General features: G+C 44.4%; 3 protein-coding genes across 8 annotated transcripts; 2 read left to right on the forward strand and 1 right to left on the reverse strand.

Moving 5' to 3' along the window:
* The first annotated feature begins 1,442 nt into the window (after positions 1–1,442).
* Positions 1,443–5,835, forward strand: rabepk (Rab9 effector protein with kelch motifs). Its single transcript, XM_078794330.1, has 8 exons — positions 1,443–1,495; positions 1,558–1,610; positions 2,384–2,539; positions 2,609–2,773; positions 2,838–2,987; positions 3,133–3,282; positions 3,452–3,525; positions 3,586–5,835. The coding sequence occupies exons 1-8, from the start codon at positions 1,443–1,445 to the stop codon at positions 4,996–4,998; spliced, it is 2,214 nt and encodes a 737-aa protein (XP_078650456.1). The 3' UTR covers positions 4,999–5,835.
* On the reverse strand, positions 5,751–9,251 carry hspa5 (heat shock protein 5). The gene is made up of 9 exons (XM_058065068.2): positions 9,086–9,251; positions 8,514–8,675; positions 8,204–8,435; positions 7,986–8,123; positions 7,804–7,916; positions 7,342–7,732; positions 7,026–7,263; positions 6,771–6,938; positions 5,751–6,697 (listed from the first exon to the last, which is right to left on the reverse strand). Exons 2-9 carry the CDS (start codon positions 8,627–8,629, stop codon positions 6,141–6,143), a joined length of 1,953 nt encoding a protein of 650 aa, XP_057921051.1. The 5' UTR covers positions 8,630–8,675; positions 9,086–9,251; the 3' UTR covers positions 5,751–6,140.
* A 1,751-nt stretch (positions 9,252–11,002) lies between these two features.
* Positions 11,003–22,987, forward strand: golga2 (golgin A2). 6 transcript variants are annotated; one of them, XM_058065040.2, is made up of 28 exons: positions 11,003–11,120; positions 12,135–12,302; positions 12,985–13,053; positions 13,443–13,586; positions 14,296–14,342; positions 14,445–14,508; positions 14,608–14,667; positions 14,891–14,971; positions 15,548–15,586; positions 15,665–15,727; positions 15,991–16,084; positions 16,149–16,255; positions 16,354–16,412; positions 16,544–16,685; positions 17,764–17,853; positions 17,977–18,084; positions 18,144–18,231; positions 18,339–18,481; positions 18,555–18,773; positions 18,864–18,977; positions 19,095–19,319; positions 19,415–19,514; positions 19,587–19,690; positions 20,093–20,309; positions 20,381–20,539; positions 20,606–20,712; positions 20,777–20,960; positions 21,157–22,987. In XM_058065040.2, exons 1-28 carry the CDS (start codon positions 11,073–11,075, stop codon positions 21,420–21,422), a joined length of 3,309 nt encoding a protein of 1,102 aa, XP_057921023.2. In that variant the 5' UTR covers positions 11,003–11,072; the 3' UTR covers positions 21,423–22,987. The 6 variants fall into 6 exon arrangements, with proteins under 6 accessions (XP_057921023.2, XP_057921024.2, XP_057921026.2 ...); XM_058065041.2 differs by having other exon boundaries at positions 21,160–22,987; XM_058065043.2 differs by lacking the exon at positions 14,891–14,971.
* Positions 22,988–23,443: the final 456 nt, after the last annotated feature.

The following is a 23,443-nucleotide window of genomic DNA, read 5'->3' on the forward strand; positions in this document are numbered from 1 at the left end:
TTTTAAAACACACACAGCCTGCTCTGCATATGCTATTTTTGCTGACATAAAATCATATCTGCAGTTATCGCTTTCTTTCCATGCCTCAAGCCCCCTTTCCTTTAGAGCATTAAAATATCATCATTTTCCTTTTTTTCCTCTACAGAAATCTCCCATATTAGGTCCTTATCTGTTGGGAGTGAAAGGGAAAACAAAAGGAGAATAAAGCTGAACTTCCTTGAAAGGAAACAGGTCGGCTAGCATGGGGATGAGCACTTTAAAGGAACTTAAAGAATACACATAATCAATCTGGATATGTTGCTGCTTGCTTACGCAATCAAAAGGATGCACGATCTTCACTTAAGCATATTTCATCAATGTAAATATGATATGAGCTTCCTCGATTACATGCTGTGTCTACTGCAAAGACAATTCCGCCATCTTCCGGACAAATAAAAAACTACAACACTATTTAGAGTGTAAATATAACATCTATGTTACAAATGGCGCTAATTTGTTTCATAATATAGTGTTAATTAGGTATGAACTTAAAAAAAAGCCCTGAACAGGTATATACGTCAAAATGTTGTGCTGGGGGCGTGGTCTCCTGCGTGGTCCCCTTCGTGTACGTACTGTAAACATACAGTGAAACGTGCACTTGAACGTATACATGAAAGAACTCTGCAAATTATACCTTCTTCGACATTGCCTGTTGTTCACCTAAGCAGAGTAGCTTTACGTCATCTTTAGCACTGACTGTCGCCGAATAGATCATCAAATATGAATTAGCGAAAAGGTAAAAACATGTTTTTAAAAAATGGCGCGGGGTGCTTTAAATTGACATCAATTTAGTTATCACTTAACTTTCATGTTTGGTGTCGCCACCATGAAATGCATTTTAGCTGGTTTTGTTTCCTTCTGTAATTTCTGCCGAGGAAATCCCTGAAATTCTGATTCCTCGCTAGTACATGAATGCACCATGGGGAGGGGTCTGTAGGCGGAAGTATTGGGAAAAACAGGTGTCAGAGATGTTCTCTAAGAGAGATCTAGCGTGCAAATGTTCACTGAAAACACATCAGCAGCCGAGTGGTGAAAGTGTATCACTACCCAGATGCACTCTTATATTGTAAACATGTCTATAACACTCAATTTGTCGTAGCCGATTAAATTTCACCCACGGCACGCATGAATCTTAAAAGTGACGTCACCGAAATAAACTGTACAATTGGCCCAGAGAGTCGACATAGAGTTTGGTGTTAAGTATGCAATCTCTACCTTTTAATAACTCAGCGGAGCAAACACGTAGCAACCAGATGCTAACAGTGTAACAGGTTCGAGCTGCGCGGTCGCGCATTCAACACCATTTTACTTTGGGACCATCACATCTTAATATAACACATTATTGATTCAGGCGTAATTCACTTTTTAATGTCACCCAGTTCACCGCCACAAGTTCCACAGCAATGGAATTTCTCCCTGTACTTGACGCTCAAGAGAAGCCAAAGGAAGGAATATGGTAAGTAACCACGTGCCGTTGTTGATGTTTAAATAATGGCCTACTCTATTTGTTCTTCTCAGGTATTCCTTGATACCTAAAGGAATGTCCCCGGGTTTTAGCGTGGGACACACCTGTACCTTCTCGCCGTGTAGGGATGGAGGAAATGGAAGGGTCCTGATTGTTGGTGGTGCTAATCCTGGTGGAAGCTTCTCGCATACACACGTCATAGATATGGGTATGGATTTAGCTACTTGTTCGTGTAATGTAATGTTAGGACCAGGGGCGTCACTAGGTTCTGAGGACAGGGGGGCTAAGCCCCCCTGGAGATTAACAGGATATGAATGAATGTAGTAGACATTAGGAAATGAAAAAAAAACAAATAACGAACAAAAACAGGCATATAACTAAATTAAACTAAACTAAATTAATCATAGTTAAATCTTAATCTAATTAATCATAGTGGAATTAGCTCAACTAAGTAACCTGCAGTGTGCATCAATAATGTGAGAAAAACACAACTGATGCTGTGCCCCCAAAGGCTGAAAAGAGTGCGGGGCACACTTGACACTACATACAACCAGGACCATGATATTAGCTACTGGCTAGCTAATTAGCATAATTAGCATATGCAATGTTCCTTTATGGCTGGAATCTACCTCTTGGCCGCAAAACAACATCGCCTAATGTGAATATTTATTTTAACTCCTATTCTTGCCCTGTTATATAAAACTTGTCAGATTTATTTTGTAAAAAAAAATAAATAAAAAATTGAAAAATATCAAATTATTTAGGGGGGCTGAATCCCCCCTAAAATAAGCCTAATGACGCCACTGATTAGGACCGACAATTTTCCAACAGTTCGATAGCCCAAGTAAGTCAAGTTCTATCCTCCACGCCCCCCTCTAGATTACCTCAAGTGGGACATTTTGGAGTGGAAGGGCCTGGCCCCTCGATATGAACACTGCACATTTGTGCCACAGCGCCACCCACAGAGCCTGTGGGTGTTTGGGGGAGCCGAGCAGACTGGCAACCGCAACTGCATGCAGAAGATACAAGTAGCAGGTATAAAACTGAATATGAAAAACATAAACCTGCCATCTGCTATGACCTATTTTGTTTGTGGGTCCATAGACGGCAAAGCCCAGTGGGAAAACATTGCAATGAAAGGAAACCCCCCCAGTCCAAGAACTTATCACACCAATTCCGCCTGCCTGGGTAATTCGTTATACGTGTTTTCCGGTGGGGAAGCCGGAGCGTCCCCCGTTTCAGACCAAAAACTCCACGTCTTTGATATCGGTCAGTGTTGCCGCCGATGCACAATCCGAGTGGCTTGTTTGTGTTGATTGTGCCGTCTTCCCAGTGTCTTCCACTTGGACTCAGCCCAAAACCCAAGGTGCACAGCCTACAGCCAGACATGGACACGTTATCGTAGCGGCTGGCTCCAAGATCTACATTCATGGAGGCATGGCGAACGGGGACTTTTATAACGATATGTACTCTCTTGATACAAGTAAGTCTCAACTCTCTCTCTGTTGGTATCACTGATATTTTTCCATCAATTTTTGTCTCGATGGAGTAAAAAAATTACTTTATACATAAAAATGTAAATATAATCGTAGTGTACATTAAAGCAACTACTGTTACTATTACTTTAGGGAGCATGACATGGGAGCTTCTGCATCCAGAAGGAGACATCCCACCGGGTGTAGCAGCCCACTCCGCCATGGCTCTGGGCAACAATATCTACATCTTTGGTGGGCTGACAGCAGATGGAGCCATCAATGCTATGTACAGATTCAACATAGGTACGCACAAGGTAATCATATTTCATGAGATCATGGCAGAGCATATTTGATTTTTCTTACAGAAAAAAAGTCATGGACTCTGATGAAATTTGGGGGAGATTTGCCATACAACCGCCTGGACCACTGCATGTGTTTACTACCATGGAAGGTGGACGCGGGGGGTAGTAAGGAGCAAGCAGCAGATACTCCAGCAGCAAAAGCTCCAGGAGAAATAGCCACAGCAAAAACTCCCGCAGCAACACCTCCAACCACAGCAAAAGCACCAGTCCCAGTTCCAACCACAGCAAAAGCACCAGTCCCAGTTCCAACCACAGCAAAAGCACCAGTCCCAGTTCCAACCACAGCAAAAGCACCAGTCCCACCTCCAGGCACAGAAAAAGCTCCAACAGGAACAGCTCCAGCAACAGCAAAAGCGTCAGTCCCAGCTCCATCCACAGAAACAGCTCCAACAGGAACAGCTCCATCCACAGAAAAGGTTCCAACAGGAACAGCAACAGCAAAAGCATCAGTCCCAGCTTCAACCACAGAAAAAGTTCCAACAGGAACAGCAACAGACACAGCAAAAGCACCAGTCCCACCTCCAGCCAAAGAAAAAGCTCCAACAGGAACAGCTCCAACCACATCCACAGGAAAAGCATCAGTCCCAGCTCCATCCACAGCTTCAGCCACAGAAAAGGTTCCAACGGGAACAGCTCCAACCACAGCAAAAGCTCCAGTCCCAGCTCCATCCACAGAAAAAGCTCCAACAGGAACAGCTCCATCCACAGCAAAACCACCAGTCCCAGTTCCTACCACAGCAAAAGCTTCAGTCCCAGCTCCAACCACAGAAAAAGTTCCAACAGGAACAGCTCCAACCACAACCGCCGGAAAAGCTCCAGTCCCAGCTCCATCCACAGAAAAAGCTCCAACAGGAACAGCTCCATCCACAGCAAAACCACCAGTCCCAGTTCCTACCACAGCAAAAGCTCCAGTCCCAGCTCCATCTACAGAAAAAGCTCCAACAGGAACAGCTCCATCCACAGCAAAACCACCAGTCCCAGTTCCTACCACAGCAAAAGCTCCAGTCCCTGCTCCATCCACAGAAAAAGCTCCAACAGGAACAGCTCCATCCACAGAAAAAGCTCCAGTCCCAGCTACAGCCACAGCAAAAGCACCAGTCCCAGTTCCTACCACAGCAAAAGCTTCAGTCCCAGCTCCAACCACAGAAAAAGTTCCAACAGGAACAGCTCCATCCACAACCGCCGGAAAAGCTCCAGTCCCAGCTCCATCCACAGAAAAAGCCCCAACAGGAACAGCTCCAACCACAGCAAAAGCACCAGTCCCAGCTCAAACCACAGAAAAAGTTCCAACAGGAACAGTTCCATCCACAGAAAAGGTTCCAACAGGAACAGTCCCTACCCCAGCAAAAGCACCAGTCCCAGCTCCAACCACAGCAAAAGTCCCAGTCCCTACCACAGCAAAAGCTCCAGTCCCAGCTCCAACCACAGAAAAGGTTCCAACAGGAACAGTTCCATCCACAGAAAATGTTCCAACAGGAACAGCTCCAACCACAGCAAAAGCTCCAGTCCCAGCTCCAACCACAGAAAAGGTTCCAACAGGAACAGCTCCATCCACAGCAAAAAGTGTAGTAGGAACAGCTCCAAAAGCTCCATCGGAGACATTAAATTTGGCTTTTGTATTCGGTGGGATGGACACACATGGCATCATACACCATGACTGTGTTGTAACCGTGGTGACTTGATGACATTTTACTAAGAACTAAAGGGTGAAAACAAGTATTTTGTATCAAACATTTATTTCAATGTCTTTTGAGAAGTACAAGGTTTAATAAACAACTTTTAAGCCAGTGAAGCTCTTGAGACCTCCTATACCATAAACCGGCTGCCCACCCCACTCCACCCACTACAACCTGGACTGCTGGAGAGCAAATTGCTCCAGCAGGAACCCCAATGGAGATGCTACCATTGACTTTTGTATTTGCTGGGATGTAACCATGTGTCACCAAAGTGATGTAACCATGCTGACCAACTAAAGAAATGTGAAAGTTAAGTATTTTGTGTCTTTCCAGAAGTACAACCAGTTTCAAATACCTTAGGCCATAGACCCACATTTACTACGACTACTTCTTCAGTGTGCCTTTAGATGGCCGTTTATACAGTCCGCTGCTACGCAGGCAAGCACTAGGACCAAGCGGACAACGGTTGTTTGGGTGAAGCCTGCTTTTCCTTTTCGACGCCCACATGCTCACTGATTGGCTCTGCTGTTTACATGTGATTGGTTGTCCCTACTGTCAGTCCAGGTGTGCCACGCGAACATGTTGGCGGTTTGTTCTGTCTGGGTCACGTCGACCAAACTTGTATGTACATCTTGAATCTTTTCTACCCATAACATGCCCCCAAACGCCGCCCCTCTACTTTATGTCCAAATTTGATGGACATAGAGGATAGAAAAAAAGGTAAAAACAAGCATTTTGTATCAAACATTTATTTCAATGTCTTTCCAGAAGTACAACCAGATTCAATAAATAAGTTTTAAGCCAGTGAAACTGGAGACATCCTATACCCATAACAGACGCCCACCCCACCCACTACAACTACTTCTTCCTCATCCCCAGCAGGACTGCCTGAGAACAGCAGCAGCAGCGAGCCTTGAATCCAGGCCAGCAAAATATCTCCACCCACCGGCGAAGAGAACACTTAACCAATGTGTCAAAAGTCTTTCGGAAGATTTAGTTGCTTGTTGTGGTCCGTTGCCGCCCCTTTCACAGCCCCTCCCCTCTCATGATAGAGTCCCATCAGTTCGACATGTACCTCTAGGTGTTTTTAAAGAGAGGTGAGAGGCGACAGAGTTGACGACTTCTACAACTCATCCTTCTCTTCGGCGCCCTCTGGTGGTGGACCACCCGCACTGCCGTAAAGCTTGCTAATGATGGGCTGCACCACCTCCTCCAGCTCCTTCTTCTTGGCCTGGAAATCTTCCAGGTCGGCATCTTGGTGAGACTCCATCCACTCGATTTTCTCCTCCACAGCCTTCTCGATGGTCTCCTTGTCCTCGTCCGAGAGCTTTCCGCCCAGCTTCTCCTTGTCAGCGATCTGGTTCTTCAGGGAGTAGGAGTAGCTCTCCAGCTCGTTGCGGGCATCGATCCTCTCCTTGAGCTTCTTGTCCTCGTCAGCAAAGCGCTCAGCGTCGTTCACCATGCGCTCGATGTCCTCTGGCGTCAGGCGGTTCTGGTCGTTGGTGATGGTGATCTTGTTCTTGTTTCCAGTGCCTTTGTCCTCGGCGGTGACCCTCAGGATGCCGTTTACGTCGATCTCGAAGGTGACCTCGATCTGGGGCACGCCACGAGGGGCGGGGGGGATGCCAGTCAGGTCAAAGGTGCCCAGAAGGTGGTTGTCCTTAGTGAGGGGACGCTCACCTAGAACAGAAGACATAATTAAGCTCATGTTTCTGTTAAAACCACATGTTTGTTTACTGCTGCGAGGGCTTACCTTCATAGACCTTGATTGTGACAGTAGGCTGGTTGTCAGACGCCGTAGAGAAGATCTGAGATTTCTTGGTGGGTACAACGGTGTTCCTGGGGATCAGCTTGGTCATGACTCCTCCGACGGTCTCAATTCCAAGAGTAAGAGGGCACACATCCAGGAGAACCACATCACCTGAAAGACATCAGGGGGAAAAATGAGCCTAATTTTATTTCCACGCTCAGTGAAGTGCTAAACAATAGACGGCCGTGATTGGCTTACCAGTGTCCTCCTCCCCTGAGAGCACGCCAGCCTGAACGGCGGCACCGTAAGCAACAGCCTCATCGGGGTTGATGCCCCTTGAGGGCTCTTTGCCGTTGAAGAACTCCTTCACAAGCTGCTGGATTTTGGGAATACGGGTGGAGCCGCCGACCAGGACTATCTCATCGATGTCGGACTTCTTCAGGTCAGCATCTTCCAGCACCTTCTGAACGGGCTTCATGGTGGAGCGGAACAGATCCTGGACACAAGTTGAATATGTTTCAGGTTAGAGTTTGTACAGCGGTACTTTGCATATAAATGAAGTTAGGAAATGTACCATGTTGAGTTCCTCAAACTTGGCACGGGTCAAAGTCTCGGAGAAGTCCTCTCCCTCGAAGAAGGACTCGATCTCAATGCGGGCCTGGTGCTGGGCGGACAGAGCCCTCTTGGCCTTCTCGACCTCACGACGCAGCTTCTGTACGGCACGGTTGTCCTTGCGCACGTCCTTGCCCGTCTTTTTCTTGTACAGCTTGATGAAGTGTTCCATGACGCGTTGGTCAAAGTCCTCGCCTCCCAAGTGGGTGTCTCCGTTGGTGGCCACCACTTCGAAGACGCCGTTGTCGATGGTCAGGAGGGAGACGTCGAAGGTGCCGCCGCCCAAGTCGAACACCAGGATGTTCTTCTCGCCATCCTTCTTGTCCAAGCCGTAAGCAATGGCGGCGGCCGTTCTGTTGGATGACAGAAGATGAAGTACAAAAACAGGAGAAGAACCGCATCTCCGTGTCCACTGAACACTTACGGCTCATTAATGATTCTCATCACGTTGAGACCAGCGATGGTGCCAGCATCTTTAGTGGCCTGGCGCTGGGCATCATTGAAGTAGGCAGGGACCGTGACCACAGCGTGGGTGACCTGAGGGAACGCTTTCATTAGAGACAGCTTCTCATAGCGGTAGAGCATATTGAATGTCCCGTTTGGTACCTTCTTGCCCAGGTAAGCCTCGGCCGTCTCCTTCATCTTAGTCAACACCATAGCAGAGATCTCCTCAGGGGCAAACGTCTTCATCTGGCCACCACCTATGTCAACCTGGATGTGAGGCTTGCTCTTCTTGTCATTGACCTAAAAAAAAAAATCACAGCACATTTTTAGTCAGAATGCTGAAATTGAGCAACACTGTCGATATCGATGTCCGACTGTACCTTGAATGGCAGGTACTTGATGTCCTGCTGCACAGAGGAGTCAGCCCAGGCCCGACCAATCAACCTCTTGGCATCAAACACAGTGTTCTCGGGGTTGGAGGTCAGCTGATTCTTGGCGGCATCACCAATCAGACGCTCACCTTCACTGGTGAAGGCCACATAGGATGGAGTGATGCGGTTGCCTTGGTCATTGGCGATGATCTCCACGCGGCCATTCTTGAAGACACCGACGCTGTAAGGAGGAAATGGTAAATATTAAGAATACGTTCATTCCTGGATCATTGTTCAGGATCTGTGGGGGGGTTCTTACCAGGAATAGGTGGTACCCAAGTCGATACCGATGACTGTGCCCACGTTCTCCCTCTTGTCGTCATCATCAGCGGACACAGCGCTGGCCACCAGCAGGAAAGCCCACAGCAGCTTCATCTTTTTTCCGTTAATATCTGTTGTACCAGATCTCTTAAAGAAAAACCTGAAAAATAAGTGATATGGATCCTTTAGCAATGACGTGGGCACCGTCAGCTGTCTGAAGTTGAGCGAGTTAGCTTGAATGCTAGTAAACCCAAACCGCTCGGTTTAAGTATTCAAACACCTCCAAAATATCAAGAGGTTGGACATATTTGCTACCTGTTTAAGTTGGTTACTTGTCGCTTTGCTTCAGGCCGGTAACTAGCTAAACATGCTAGCTTGTCTGGTAGACATAAGGTCATTAATCACAGTATTAACATTTTATCAATCAAAATGTAGGTTATTTTCTTCCCCCCTCCCAACATGACCAATCACCTTTTCTAAATTACATTCACACTCCATTAACCGTCGCCTTTATACGTCGCTATTAAGACAATAAATCACTTTCCGAAACACAACCATCGTCGTACATACCTTGTATGAGTTGAATAAGAGTCTCGATGTGTTCAGAATGGAACTACCAACTCGTCTTTGGATATTGTATTCTGTGATCTTGTCTAGTAGATGTGATACTGAATGAATCTTGCCCTCCGCTGTATATAAATCATCACCGCTTTCCCCGTCGTGGAGGCCGCCGATTGGCTCAGCGGCTTCTCGTTGGAACGCGCTGATTGGTTCCTTCTGGCACGCTGGCCGCCTCTGATTTGCACACGCCGGGACGGAGTGACGCTACACACAGGGCGACGCTGATTGGCTGTGCTTCGAGAAGGCGGTTTGTGTGGTGACACGCCACTCAAGATGAGTGCAATAGGGTGTTTATTGAACACGGGAAGTTGTATTATGTATTTGATATATTTTTTTTAATAACAAGTCCATTGTGATTGTATGACGAATATACCACTGTGATGAGAAATGACTCACTATAATGACCAAGACGTCTGCAATTTGAGCTATTAGTGTAGATTTACTGTGCATTTTGCATATTACATCAGCTCAATTGTAATTTGTTGGGTAGTTACACCAGGAATAATACAATTAAGGCCCGGTCCTTGAAATCAGACCTCACATAAACAATACTTGATGTGCTCAATAATTATGCAATCAGACACTTTAAAAACAAACGAATGAAACATCCATTCAGTTGAAGATTAATCAATAAAAAAATAAAAAATATAAAAAAAAATTTTTATGCATATAGATTTTTGTGTCTATGGTCAAAGTGTGAACAGGATTGTGATGAAATTGATCATTTTGGCCACAATAATCTTAATATAAAATGTTTTTACCATTCCATCTCTAATGTAGGTCATGTATTTAAAAGCAAATTGATTTTTGTGTTAAAATCAAAACCAAACCATCAGTTATTAGTATTGCTTTGATGTATTTGAGCCTTTTATTTCATTTTTTTGTGTGGTCCTGAATCATTATTTTATTTTCAAATCATGTTATGTGACATTTAAAAAGAAAGCCCACCTGTACTACAATCATATATATGATATGGTAGCTGATGAAATCACATTTCTCTGCAAAAATGAATGAATAATCATAAACCTTGGTTGGCCCACAACAGGAGACATGGGACAGTGAGATGCTGTCATGATGACAAATCAAAATAATATAAAAGAAATATTAATATTTGTCCATTGACCTGTATTTGTATATTTGGTCATTTCCTGATTGTGAGGCTGCCGTGGGCGTGCCTGCAGACTTCAAACTGCACACTTGGGGTGTCACTACATCTCCTGTCACAAGACCTCACAAGATTAAAGCGTGACAAGATTTCTCATTCAGAAAAATGTCTTGTGGGCACTAGGCTTGGGACAATAATAGATGAATGAATTAATCACACAATGAATGAAAATTAACTCAATTATTTTTCAATTTGCATGTGCACGCATGTCAGTTTTTCAGCTTTTGTGTGTTTATTCCATAGAACAACAGCATGAACAGAGTGAGCCCTTTTGTCAGTCATACAGTCTCAGTGGTGGAGGCGGGGCTGCTAACATACGCATATAGTAAAAATGAGTAAATTGAAATATATTGTTTTATATTTTTTCATTAGACTTTTCTTAAAAGTAATGTTAAAATCTTACCTCTATCATTATTTATGACACCTCATATATACACAGTATATCCACCCAAACACACCAGGAGGTGATCATACTTTTCATATGTAGAAGTATCATAGGTTTGTATAAGTGTCATAGGTTTTCCTGGAAGAAGGCAATTTTCTACTGAATGAAAAAATAATGGGACATAGATATGTTGCAATCCACCCAGTTTAATGCATAATTAAAAAAATCAGTTAAAAGTAGTGAATATTTGAAGAACCAAAGTGAAATGTTGAGTTTGGGTCAAAGGTAATGAAGGACAGACATGTTTTGGGTGCGCCCCCTATCGGCCAACACCTGAGCCGATGGCAAAGTGATGACGTGGGTGACTCTCTCACAGCAGCAGCAGGATGGCTGACCAGAGCAGGCAAATAAAACTCGCCGCAGCCAAGAAAAAGGTAAAACTAATAAAATCGTGTCACCGGTTATCATTAAAAGCGCTCTTTGTATTTACCGAAATGTCATGAATGTACTAACCCAGCAATAGTATTGTCATTACACGTTGCCCGACCTCTACCGTCGCTTTGTCCGGCGTCTGTGGCTCATGTGGTGCCTCGATGCCAAGGAAAGCCCGGTGCTGTAATTGAGGCCTCTACTTAAAACAACTTTTCCAAATTGTGGATATGTTGTTTGGTTCTTAATGACATTCCTAGCTCAAGACACTATTTCGATAACCAGTGGTTTATATCTTTCGGGTCTTCAAGCTGCTTTGTAAGCTAACAAACTAAATTCAATCGAAACAGGACGTGCTAACTTGGCTAAGTGAACGTTAGCAAAAATGCTAACTCTGGAGTAGTTAGCATAGTGCAAGCATGTCACTATTGTAGAGCAGCTTTTGTTACTTTAGGCTTTTTTGCGTTTACTTTTCCAACCAGACAGCCGGAATGACGGGGACTGTTTTGACAGCTGACAGGTCACTTCCCTGTCCCGCGGTGTGCTTTGCTTAAAGCGTGTTTGCTTGTCAAAAATATGGCCTTATTTATTTAAAGACCTACGACGTTACCGTTTAGGAAATAACTGTTGCACCTATGTCCTGCACAGCTATCATCTAATCAGACTAGATTGTCTGTTTTAAGTGACATTTCCTCTCCATAGAGTGTTTTTAAAATCACACCTCTCTAAACAGATTTCCCACTGGTCTTTTAGTACTATAGGACCCACAATGACAATGCAGTGTTTGCAATGGCAACGTGTTATGTAGTTGCTTGTTTTGCACAGGCATGTTGGCAATGTATTTTGGTTATTAATGGCTGTCATCATTTGAAACGTGATCTTATAGGTAAGATAAACACTGTTTGAGATAGGGTTGGGTAATTTCAGCTGCAACAAAGTAGGCAAATGTCAATACCAGCTGTTTTATATGCTATGAAATGGTGGTGTTTATTCTTCTTTTTTTTTAATGTGCGGCTCAGCTGAAGGAGTTCCAGCAGAAGAGCTCCCCAGTCAGTGTTGGGGGAGATAAAGCAGCAGGAGGAGGAGGTGGTGGTGGTGGTGGTGGTGCAGGGGCCAAGAAGAAGAGGAAAGTGAAAGGACCCAACCAGTATGATGCACCCTCAATAGACAGAAGCTCTCCAGACAATGTAAGCCCTTCTCATGCTCTTAAAAATGTCAAATATTTGACTTTTAATAAATGTACTGGTAATGTGGTGAGCATACTGTAGAGTGGCACTCCAAATATTGGAAAATTATGCTTGTGAAGTCATCCAAACTCTGTCGATTGTTATCACAATTAACCCTGGCTGAATGGTTGTCTTTGCGTTTCGTATGGGTTCATTTGTTTTTACACTCGTTGACTTGTTTTTACATATTTGTACAACAGTGATTAGCTTATTTGTATACTTACAATTAAGACTCTGGAATGGATTATTTCTGTGCCCATTGTTTACGATGGTGAACATTGTTTTGGAATCTAAACAAATTAGAGCTTCCATTGTGTTATCAGACAGAAGTGTGAACTGGACTGGCTTGTTTTATGTTGCCGCTAGGCTGGATAAGTAAAAAAGTATGACGCTGGCCGAAACCACCAGCCTGTGACACCAACTCCCATTTATTTTCTAGACAAGTTAGCTTAACTTAAGACACGCTATACGTTGCTATTGTGGGTGATATGCTTAGCTAGGAGTTGTAACATTTTGTCTATCAAGCCTGTTTTTTCATGTTTTTTTCACCTTTCCATTGTGCAATCCTTCGATCGTGTCTTTGTCCTTGCAATTTTCTAAAATGTTCCCCTCACCTTCCTTCCACGTCCCTTCATGTCTGTAGTTTGACAGTATTCTCAAAACACTTAGCCAAAGCAATGGACTAGTCCTGCCTCCCTGTGACAAAAGTCAGGTGAGCTTCTGTTGCCGTCTTTCCATCCTCATGTCTGACCTTCCCTTTTTATGCTTTCCTCTCGTGTGCTTCCTTCTCCTCATGTCTTATTTATGCATTCTCGCTGCCATCTTTAATGAATGTCTCAGAAAGCATGGGTCCATTGCTTCAAAAAATGATGCACGTCCACCAAGTTCATATTGCTGTTTGCTAGGGATTGTATACCATGTGTTTACTGTACGTGGCGCATGTGGCATGGCCTTGCTGCAGTATTTGGAACAGACAATGGAAGCATGTCCTTAAGTGTCACTTTTTCCACATACAGTATGTCTCCTTATTACAAGTCTACACATCATGGAGGTGTTTTGTGTCCTAACACATGTGTATTGTTTGTGTATGTGCTACCTTAGACTTTAGCTGACATGGAGACCATGGCTTCCTCGGTACCCCCGCCGACGGAGGACCCGACAGCCGAGCTCGACCACGGCTCGCCTGTATCTAACGCTACTGCTAGCACTAACACCGCTACTAACCTCCAGAATGACCTGTTACAGGTGTGTGTGTGTCACTCACTGCCTCCATACCCCATACCCTATCCTCCATGCAACTGGGAAATGTCACCATAGCTCCGTTTTTAGTAATGTAGACACAGGAAAAGTTTTGGCGTTAATAAGTTTGTTTAAATAACTTTACACTGCATCTGCATCTAAAATCTCCAATGATGACACTCTGATACAAGCAGTTCATCCCAGACTCCACACCAGCACTTTGTCCAATAGTGGCCAGATAGAGCTCACATGATCACAACAGCAGCGTGTGCTAACTTGCTTAGCAAAGAGCAGGAGTGATGTCGACTTGTGTGGCGGTATTTTTCATTAAAGTCTGAAGAAGTTTCATCCGACCAACCTCGCTGTGCATTCGAGCAGCAACACAAAAGACCATGACTCCCTCAGACATCCACCAAAACATTTGCACAATGTAAGAAACACCCACAGGATGGCAAAAAGTCATGAGCTATAACAGGAACGAGCCAGCCCCCGGTCAGGGGGGAGTCATGCCGGGTTTCATTTGTTTCACTGAGCACCCCCAGCCCCTCTACAATATGCCGTTTGATGATGAAACTATATACCACACGTATAAAGAAGTAAATGTGTTACTTTATTTTTATTTGAATATATTATTTGAATATTTGAAATGAGTCAGGACTGAGTGCCACTTATGTTTCCATGTGTTCTTATGTCCTTGTTCAACTTGTCTTTTCAGGATTACCCTAATACCAATGGCAATGAGAGTTTAACAGAGGAAAATAGGTGGGTAACCTTGTTTTACTAAATCATATTGACCTCCAAGAGTGCACAGACAATGCAAATACGGTATGAATGTATGTGTGCATATACTGTGTCCTTCCACAGACCACTGTCTTCCACAGAGAGTCTGCGACAGCTCTCCCAGCAACTAAACGGCCTTGTCTCTGAGGTATGTCCAACGCCAAGGCTTTCCCCTCCCATGCAATGCAACAAGCCAAACAAGTTCATGTAATTAGTACCCGAGGTTCACTCATTTTTATCCTCTCAGACGTCTGCTGCTCATGTGAACGGCGACAGTGCCCCGTCTGGCGGCGAGAGAGAACTGGAGGTAAGACGTGAAAGACATATGTTGACCACACACTCCATTGATCACATATTTTTTTTTTGGCACCACACATTAAGATGCTATTGTTTGCCCTCATGTTAATCATTCACAAATGTCTATCCTTCGTATTGCGAGTCCTTTTGTTTGTCCTTTGCCACAACACTTTATCTTTGTCTTCCAATTTTTTTTCTCCCCTTCCTATCCCGGATGCATGTGCACATGATAGAGTCGGAACCAGGAGCTGGCTGCTGCCCTGGAGTCCAGCAACTTAACAAACTCTCAGCTCAATACCAAGCTTGACCAGCTGGTAAGAAGCTGTATGTGTGTTTTCCATGTGTGAATGCACATTTGAATGATGTATGCAACTCCAGTGCACATCTGGCATTGCATGTCATCTTTAATGCACGCCATTGCAAGTACCCTCACAAAATCTATGCATGCAAGCCATTACATGACTTTGATTTTATTCATAATTCTCATGTATGAATGCTTTTCTACAGAATGTAGCAAAAAGTTTATGTCGGTGAAAGCCACCATAAGCTGTTACTTGTAGCACTTTAATATGCACACATCTCTGCAATGGTTCGATGTGCAGGATGTCAGAAAGAGGCAAAGATGTTGATTGTACTTTCAAAGGGTCAGCTTTTATGGATGAATAAGGAAAAGAGAGGCTGATATCAGGACATTTACAGTACGTTTTTAAATGAAACCATCCACGGATTACAAAAATAGTTGTTAATTAATTGGATAATGGATTAGTCATTGATTTCATTATTGCTCTAGCAATAGTATGCTTTCTGCCACATGCGTGCATCTTGTGTTTTGCATGGCTGTAACACATTTTGCTATGACCCACATTTAACTTTTTTTTTGGCTTTCCCAGGCCAAACATTCTCAGGAGCTCACAGATCAGCTACAGAAGGTATACTGACTTGTTTTGCTTGTTAATCATTTGAATTTCACCTCCATCCTAGATGTTCATAACATTTCTTTCATTCAGGAGCGAAAAGGATTTGAACAAAAGTTTTCGAAAGAGCAGGGTGCAATGCGGGAGCAACTGCAGGTAAATGATGTCGCTACTAATGTGAGAAGGATTTCAAAAAGAATGTTGCAGTCATGAAATACTCTATGCCACATTTACTTAACGATCAAAGAGTTGCATGTACGTATTCCTGATAGATGCCTAGTTGTACGCTTTGTAGGCGAGTCCATCTCCACTTGATTTGCTCTATGACATGGCCTGGCTTGCCTCAAGTGTAAAGACATTGAGATTGAATTAGGTACTAGAGGCAGCATCACGTGAAACGCTGTCCTTTACTTCCGAAGGTTCACATTCAAACCATCGGTATACTGGTGTCGGAGAAATCCGAGCTTCAGACGGCACTGCAGTACACACAACAGGCCGCACGGCAGAAAGCAGGTGGGTGTTTAAAATTTAGCAACTGATTCCGGCAAGCTTTTTCAAATCGGGTTATTGTGTCCAGCCGAGGCTGAGGAGCTGAACGGCCGTCTGCAGACAACAAAGCAGAGAGTGTCGGAGCTGGAGAGAACGCTGTCCTCTGTCTCAGCACAGCAGAAACAGTTTGAAAAGGTAATAAGTTGAGGAATGCAACATACATTTTACATAAGAAATAACTTTGCTTTGCTGGATAACTCAGTGGCTCACTTTTGTTTCATTTTTTTTCCCAGCACAATAAAGAGTTAGAAAAAGAGAGAGACACCTTGAGGCTAGACGTATTTAGACAAAAGTAAGTCACACTATGAGAACGCTTAGATTACATTATTCAGTGTTCAGTTTTAGGCAGAGTGCTATTCATCTGCAATGCAATAAGTCTCGAATTGTAGGCCATGCACGCTCTATTTTTGCACTTGTTTGCAGCAATTTGAGTGAGGAGTCCAAACAGCAGAACTCCGAGCTGTCAGAGCAGCTGAGACAGAGCGCACAGGAGACGGGGGCTTTGAGGCTGGAGGTTGAGGATCTCCACAAGAGGCTGGAAATTGCTGACCTCATGTTGCAGCAGGTCAGTTCATACGCAGACACCTCTGCCAATAAATGAAATACTCATTAAAGCCTTGGACACAATTGGTCATACAGGCTCCGACGCTCTATGGACGTGCAAAAAATGCTGATATTTGACCCGGATACTGGCCATGGAGGTTTTATGACAAACTCTAGGGGCAAGGACAAACTTATGCTCTCTGTACATCTTTGTGTGTCGTCCATACAGCCAGTGTGTGTCTTTCACATGTTTTGGTTGTGTTGGGTTTGGGCAAAATGTTGTCATATATCGCTTGTGGACTCTGTATGTGTGTCATGCGCCACACGTGCACCCCACATATGTAATCAGAGCAGTCAATGTCTAGTAAGTCGGTTGTGCGGTACCCTTATGGTGAGAGTGCAGCAATCAAGACAACAACTTGGGTATATTAAGCTGCAGGAGTGCCTGTGGCTTCATTTTATATGGTTTATTGTAGCTGTATTTGTATTTATCCAGCTACAGTTGTTTTTTTCTCTGTTTGCTTTATCTCTATTATAATATACTTTATATGTCTATGTATATTTATTAGAGGTCAACCGATGGGGCAGATGCCAATACCAAAATTGGGGGCTGAAAAAGGCTGATATATGAAATAAGAGAATTGATATATACTGTCCATAAAGACAAATACCATTCAACACACCAATTAGTAGCGCTCTTTGCTTTGCTAGTGCTGGAGCCCTGGCTAACTTGCACCCTGCAGATATATACATTTTGGTCATCAGCAAAGATTTTATAGTTGAGCGTTTTAAAATAACTGGCTGCATTCAGCTGAAGTTTGGAAGCTGTGTACAGTTCTTGCAACCTTCATACGAAGCCCACATGGAATATTTCCAAGTCTGATGGACGTTTTTCTTACAATGTACGTGCGGGGGCCGTATGAACAAAGGAACAGCAGTACATCCAAGGTTGTACGTTGGGTGCGCAGTGATCTTACTCTTTCATGGTCTCCACAAAACAAAAAAAAGAGCCAGTCAAATTGTATGACTGGTTGTGACCTCATCTTAAGAGTGGGAAGTGGTACATTTATAATTGATCATGAATTTCTTTGTTGGTCCAGTGCTCCACCCAGTCAGATCCCAGTAGTGCCAAACAACAAATCCAGTTATTGCTTGAGGAGAAACAGCAGCTGGAAGTACACAATCACCAGGTACTGGTATTTGACCTTTTTATTTGATGATACCAGTTGATAATTTTAGCATGCATATATTGTTTACTCCAGACATGATGTCATACACATGACTTTAACACCTAATTTGTGTTTGTGATGTAGCTGATGGAGTCAGTTGGGCAGCTGAGAACCGAGAGGGATTGCTACGCACAGCAGATCCAAGAGGAGGGCCGCGTTTGGAAAGACAAAACCGAACAACTGCTGACACAGGTAAGTGACACAGTAAGTAGCTGGGTGCCATTTCTGTTCTGAGTATTTGTGCTCGTTAGATGTCATTGGTGGCGGAGGAGAGGGACAGAAACATCAACAGAGTCCAAGAACTTGAAGCGAGCATCACAGAGCTAAAAACTGCCGCAGGTGATCCACAAACGGCATCAGATCCATCAGACACTTACAGCTACCAGAGTGGTATGTTGTTCTGTTGCAAAAATCTTAGGTCTTACCTTCTTCTCCACCCCTACCAGCATTGCTGTCCCAGGAGAGAGAGAATCACAGTGCTGCAGAGCCTCAGTCCTCGGGGCCTTCAGAGAGCGAGGTAGCTCTGCAGGGGGCCCTCAGCACACTGCAACAAGAAAAAGAATCTCTTCATGCACAGTACCAGTCACAGGTATGCACAGGGAACCGTCATTTCATTACGTGCTGAGATGTTTTTGGTTTGTAAGAATGATCTCTCTGTTTAGCTGCGCGACAATGAGCAACTGAGTCGCCTCTGCTCAGAGCAAGAGGCACGTCTGGCAGAGCTGGAGCAGCAGGTGGAGACCCAGAGCCAGGAGGCAGACGACCGCCGCCGCATGCTGGAAGACGTGCAGTCGGACAAGGCGACGATCAGCCGTGCTCTCAACCAGAACCGCACACTGAAGGACCAGCTGGCTGAGCTGCAGAACGGCTTTGTTAAACTGGTCAGGCTAAACTATGCCTGAAGCGTTGCATTTAGAAACCATGTTACATTCATTTTCCTTTAAGTCCATTTCATGGCTCATTGTGTGCAGACCAACGAGAACATGGAGCTGACCAACGCCATTCAGTCGGAGCAGCATGTGAAGAAGGAGCTGGCACGTAGGATGGGGGAGCTTCAAGAGGAACTGCACAACGTCAAGGAGCAGGTTTACTTCTCATGCACAGACATCATTTTGCATTGTTTGAATTTTTGCTTCCTGTCACAGATAAACACTGTACACTTGAAATTCATGTGCTTATTCCCCCTCTTCTCTCTCCTCCAGCTGGAATTAAAATATAAGGAGGCGCAAGGGTTGTCGGAGCAGAGAGACCAAGTGGCAGCCCACCTGCAGCAGTACTGTGCTGGCTACCAGGCCCTGGTGTCAGAGAGGGAGCAGCTCCACCGACAGTATTTGACACAGAGTCAGATCATGGATCAGCTGCAGCATGATGAATCCCAGGGCCGCGCTCAGCTGGAAATGAGTCAGATTCAGCTGAAGCAAGCACAGGTAGGGAAAGCCGAGCGATCTGCTTTCTGGTTTGTTGGTGTTTGCACCGTCTCATTTTAATTGGTTTCTTTCATGAATGCCACCCCCCCTCCCAGGAGCATTTGGAGCAGTTGGTCAAAGATAACGAGCATTTGAAGGTTGAGGTGAGGGAGCTGCTCAACAGTTCTGCTCTGGCCGTGACACCAAGAGATGAGGGTACGCCATTTGTTTATTTACCGCCCATCAGCACACACCCCTGACTTTCTTTGATTTGCCATGATGTCTCAGGAGACGGGGTGGAAAGTCCGTCACCTGAAGAGAGCCTCAACAGAGACTCAACAGAGTCGGCCCCCATCGACATCCCTCAAGACTTTGAGAGCCAGAAAGAGATGGTTGGTGCAATGGGTTTGTTCAATTATCACAAGATGTCATCAGATTTAAAACGTGACAAGAGTTGCCATGTTTGATATTTTTGCATTGTACTTTTAAGAGTAAAGTTAGTGGACGTTAATTGGAAGTAGGTGAGAAAGGCAGAGTGGCTGTTATTTCTAAAATTGTTTCTAAAACAGTTCAATTGTTTATTTTTCACCCTATAATACACCATAAAAGCAGCCGTTAATGCCTATGACACTAATGACGCTAATTGGTGGGTTTGCAGTCATTGAAAGCATTATGTCGAGCGGTATGATACTTATCCTAAAACAAAGAATGGATTGATTATATTGATGTTTTCCTTTACATTTGATGTGCGAGATTTCCTATTTTGACTGCCACGGATTGCACTGCCTCTGCAGGAGGAGTTCATCCGGGGTGTGTTGTCGCAGCTGGAGGCAGAGCGAGACGAGGCCAGGAGGCAGCTGAGGGAGGAGCACAGACTCCACATGGCGGCAAAGCACCAGGCCGCCGTGGCTCTCAGCCTGGAGCGCCACAGCCACCAGGAGCACGAGCACCATCACGATGCACACACTCAGGACCAGCACAGCCACTGTGAGCACAGTCACCAGCAGTCGGGTAAGCCGAGATCCAGTCTTCACTTTGATGCCAACATGAGTGCGATTCATGTCTTCCCTCGCGTCCCCAAGGAGGAGTGCCACTGGAAGTTCATCAGGCGTTACAAACGGCAATGGAGAAGCTCCAGCAGCGGTTCACCTCCCTCATGCTGGAGAAGGCTGACCTGAAGGAGCGTGTGGAGGAGCTGGAGCACCGCTGCATCCAGCTCTCTGGAGAAACAGACACCATAGGTGTGGAAGGAGGATTGTTTCTGTTGAGGTTTTGAGACGCTGACGCAGCAATGTGTTGACTCTCAGGAGAGTACATCGCCTTGTATCAGAACCAGAGAGCAATCATGAAGCAGAAGCACCAGGAGAAGGAACAATACATCACCATGCTGGCTCAGGATAAAGAAGAAATGAAGGTATCCAGGAGAGCGAACTCTCCAAAGACGTGTTCATCCAACTGACATGTCCTCTTTGCACTAGGCAAAGCTTGCAGAGCTGCAGGACTTGGTCATGAGGCTGGTGGCCGAGAGGAATGACTGGTACAGCCGATACACCGGAGCCGTCAGCGGCATGGGACAGGCAAACCCCGACCTGCTTCCTGTCGGCGAGGACCATGGTCAAGTTGCAGAGGACCAGCATCAAGCACATGCTGTCGGCCAAGCAGGTAAGCATGGAGGATGTACCCTACGGCCTCATAGCCAATTGAAGGGAGGCCTCACAAGCTAGGTTGTTTTGGGTTCCATGTTGGGCCCCAGCCTCCCACAGTCCAAACCTTAAGCTAATTGGAGATTCTAAAATTGCTCATCGGTGTCAAGAGACATGGTCGCTGATGATGGTATTTTTTCTTTTTCACCCCCAAGAAGCCATGGAGGTCATCCCCCTATCAGAGCCCTCCCCCACCGCCCAGGAAGCCCCCTTGTCGTCTAATCCCCCTGCCCGAAGCGAGTCCTTGACGCTGGCGCAAAAAGAGGATGGCACGGCACGGCAGATCATGCAGCTTCTCCACGAGATCCAGAACCCGCAGGGAAACGCGCAGCGGCTGCCCCCCTTCATGGGCGAGAACCCTTGCATCCCCTTCTTTTATCGACCCGACGAGCAGGACGAGGTGAAGATACTGGTGGTATGAGCTGAGTCAGCACGACAAAAAAAGGTTTCTTTTTTCCTCACAGAAGTGCAATAACTCAGCCACATGTTCTAATTAGCTTGAATGTACTGAAATTGCTAAATCCACATCAATTTTCCGTCATTTTGCATTTTAAAGGCCAAAATAAGACCACACTCTCTCAAACGCATCATCTCAGCCTCTTTCTGGGGTCTTTTTTTTTTAACCTTTCGGGCCCTTCTGTTACATTTTTACTAGAATCACTCAAACTGAAATGGGTGTGGTTCTCTCTCCTGTATGATTTTGTAGATCCAATCAGGAAATGGAAGTTTAACTTGCACTAAAACTGTTAATGTACAAAGCTTTTCACAACAACAGCAGGCGGGATCGATGAAGCCGCCCTTTTGAAAGGCAGAGGGTCCCGATTTGAAGAGAAGGAAAGGGGGTGCAAGTGTGTGTGTGTGTGACGGATGTAAATAGTGAGATAACGAACGCTCCCGGGGGACCAATCCACATCGTAGATCTTCTGCACCAAATTCCCCAACAGGTGAAATGTGCTTTCTTTCATTTCACCTCAAATTTGACATCACACGTGAAATGTTCCATTTCCTCAATATATTTTTGCATGGGAATTCATTTTTTGACATGTATCAATACACATGAAATGAGTTGTTTTAATTCTAATACACTCCCGATCAATATCATAAGATTAAAAGAGGTAAGCGGTTTATTGCAAACGAGCATTCAACTAAAATAGGCGGATCAAAAGTTTAAGACCACAGCTAAAAAAACCAGCCAGAAAGCCCCCGACAATAGAAATAAAATGTTTCAAAACCAATAGCTGTGCTATTCTTGTCTTAGCGCGTCCAACCTCAGCAGCAATGTGAGAGGCCTCACTTATGCTGCTCGGAAATCCAACCGCATTGAAAGACAAAGTTATTTTGCCTTTGCCATCAAGAGATCATGACAGTGTGAATCCCTGACATAAAATGTCATCGAATCTGCATTTTTGCCAAGATTTTGGCTTTTCAAGGCTGAGGTCTTCAACTTTTGATCAGCTGTTAATGCTCACTTCAATTCTTCTTTGTGTATTTTGAAGCGCCTTCTTGGAATTTTTCAACCGGCCTTTTGATCAGGAGTGTATCATGATAACCGTCCCACTTTCAAAGCTGGGCCACTTTGAACCAAACGACTTATAATTGAATGTTTCCATCGAAAAAATATATGGTCAATGTGTGATTGAATGCAATGACAGAGAGCATATACTGTACACGAAGGTGGTGTGTGTGTGTATATACTGTAAGTGTGTATCATATTGTATATTCTACTGGTTGTGTATGTGTGTGTATGTGGGAGACGGTTACTGACTGGCTGTGATTTACTACCAAGAATGACTAATAAGAGAGGACAGATACTATTTATTATTATTATTATTATTATTATTATTTGGAATGATTTAGTGTCCCAACCAATCAGTTTAAAGAGTGGAAAAAATGAAGGATGGGTTCAATAGATTGACTTGTTGAGAGGAGCCTTGATTCCCTTCCCCTCCCCCCCAAACGAATAAAAAAAGATTGAGCAGCATTCTATGTATGTCTGTACATAATTATGATTCCTGCATTGAACACTTGAATAGATTATTTTTGCTGCATGTTATACACGACCTCCCCACAAGATGGCACAATTTCCCATTCAAAACAATTGAAGTGTAAATTATTTTTCATCCTGCAATACACCAACTCCCCCACAAGATGGCACAATGTGTCGCTAAATGTGTCACTAGATAAAGCGAGTATACATTTTACATTTTTTAATGATTAAAATAAATCGTATTTTAAGAATATTTTTTAACATATCTTACCATCTAAAATTACATCAGCTACCGAGCACAAAGTAGTGCTGAAAAAGTACACACACACATGCATGTGTATATATATTATATTAATATAAGATTAAATGTATTGTTTTTGGTGCCCAACCTTCCAATTAGTTTCCAAAGTATATTAGTGTGTGTGTGACTATATAAACGAGAGGCATTAACTTAA

The sequence above is a fragment of the Doryrhamphus excisus genome, linkage group LG10, assembly GCF_037039965.1.
Source record: "Doryrhamphus excisus strain RoL-2023G ecotype Guam linkage group LG10, RoL_Dexc_Guam_v1.1, whole genome shotgun sequence".
NCBI classification, from domain to species: domain Eukaryota; kingdom Metazoa; phylum Chordata; class Actinopteri; order Syngnathiformes; family Syngnathidae; genus Doryrhamphus; species Doryrhamphus excisus.

Excerpts from the sequence above, each read along its gene's own strand:
- rabepk (XM_078794330.1), top strand. The coding sequence starts at position 1,443 with ATGGAATTTCTCCCTGTACTTGACGCTCAAGAGAAGCCAAAGGAAGGA. Across the intron at positions 2,774-2,837 it reads ACTCCACGTCTTTGATATCG|TGTCTTCCACTTGGACTCAG; the intron begins GTCAGTGTTGCC and ends CCGTCTTCCCAG. Across the intron at positions 3,283-3,451 it reads TATGTACAGATTCAACATAG|GAGCAAGCAGCAGATACTCC; the intron begins GTACGCACAAGG and ends GGGGGTAGTAAG.
- hspa5 (XM_058065068.2), bottom strand. The coding sequence starts at position 8,629 with ATGAAGCTGCTGTGGGCTTTCCTGCTGGTGGCCAGCGCTGTGTCCGCT. Across the intron at positions 7,917-7,985 it reads AGGCTTACCTGGGCAAGAAG|GTCACCCACGCTGTGGTCAC; the intron begins GTACCAAACGGG and ends GCGTTCCCTCAG. Across the intron at positions 7,733-7,803 it reads ATGAGAATCATTAATGAGCC|AACGGCCGCCGCCATTGCTT; the intron begins GTAAGTGTTCAG and ends GTCATCCAACAG.
- golga2 (XM_058065040.2), top strand. The coding sequence starts at position 11,073 with ATGGCTGACCAGAGCAGGCAAATAAAACTCGCCGCAGCCAAGAAAAAG. Across the intron at positions 14,509-14,607 it reads TAAACGGCCTTGTCTCTGAG|ACGTCTGCTGCTCATGTGAA; the intron begins GTATGTCCAACG and ends TTATCCTCTCAG. Across the intron at positions 20,713-20,776 it reads AGGATAAAGAAGAAATGAAG|GCAAAGCTTGCAGAGCTGCA; the intron begins GTATCCAGGAGA and ends TCTTTGCACTAG.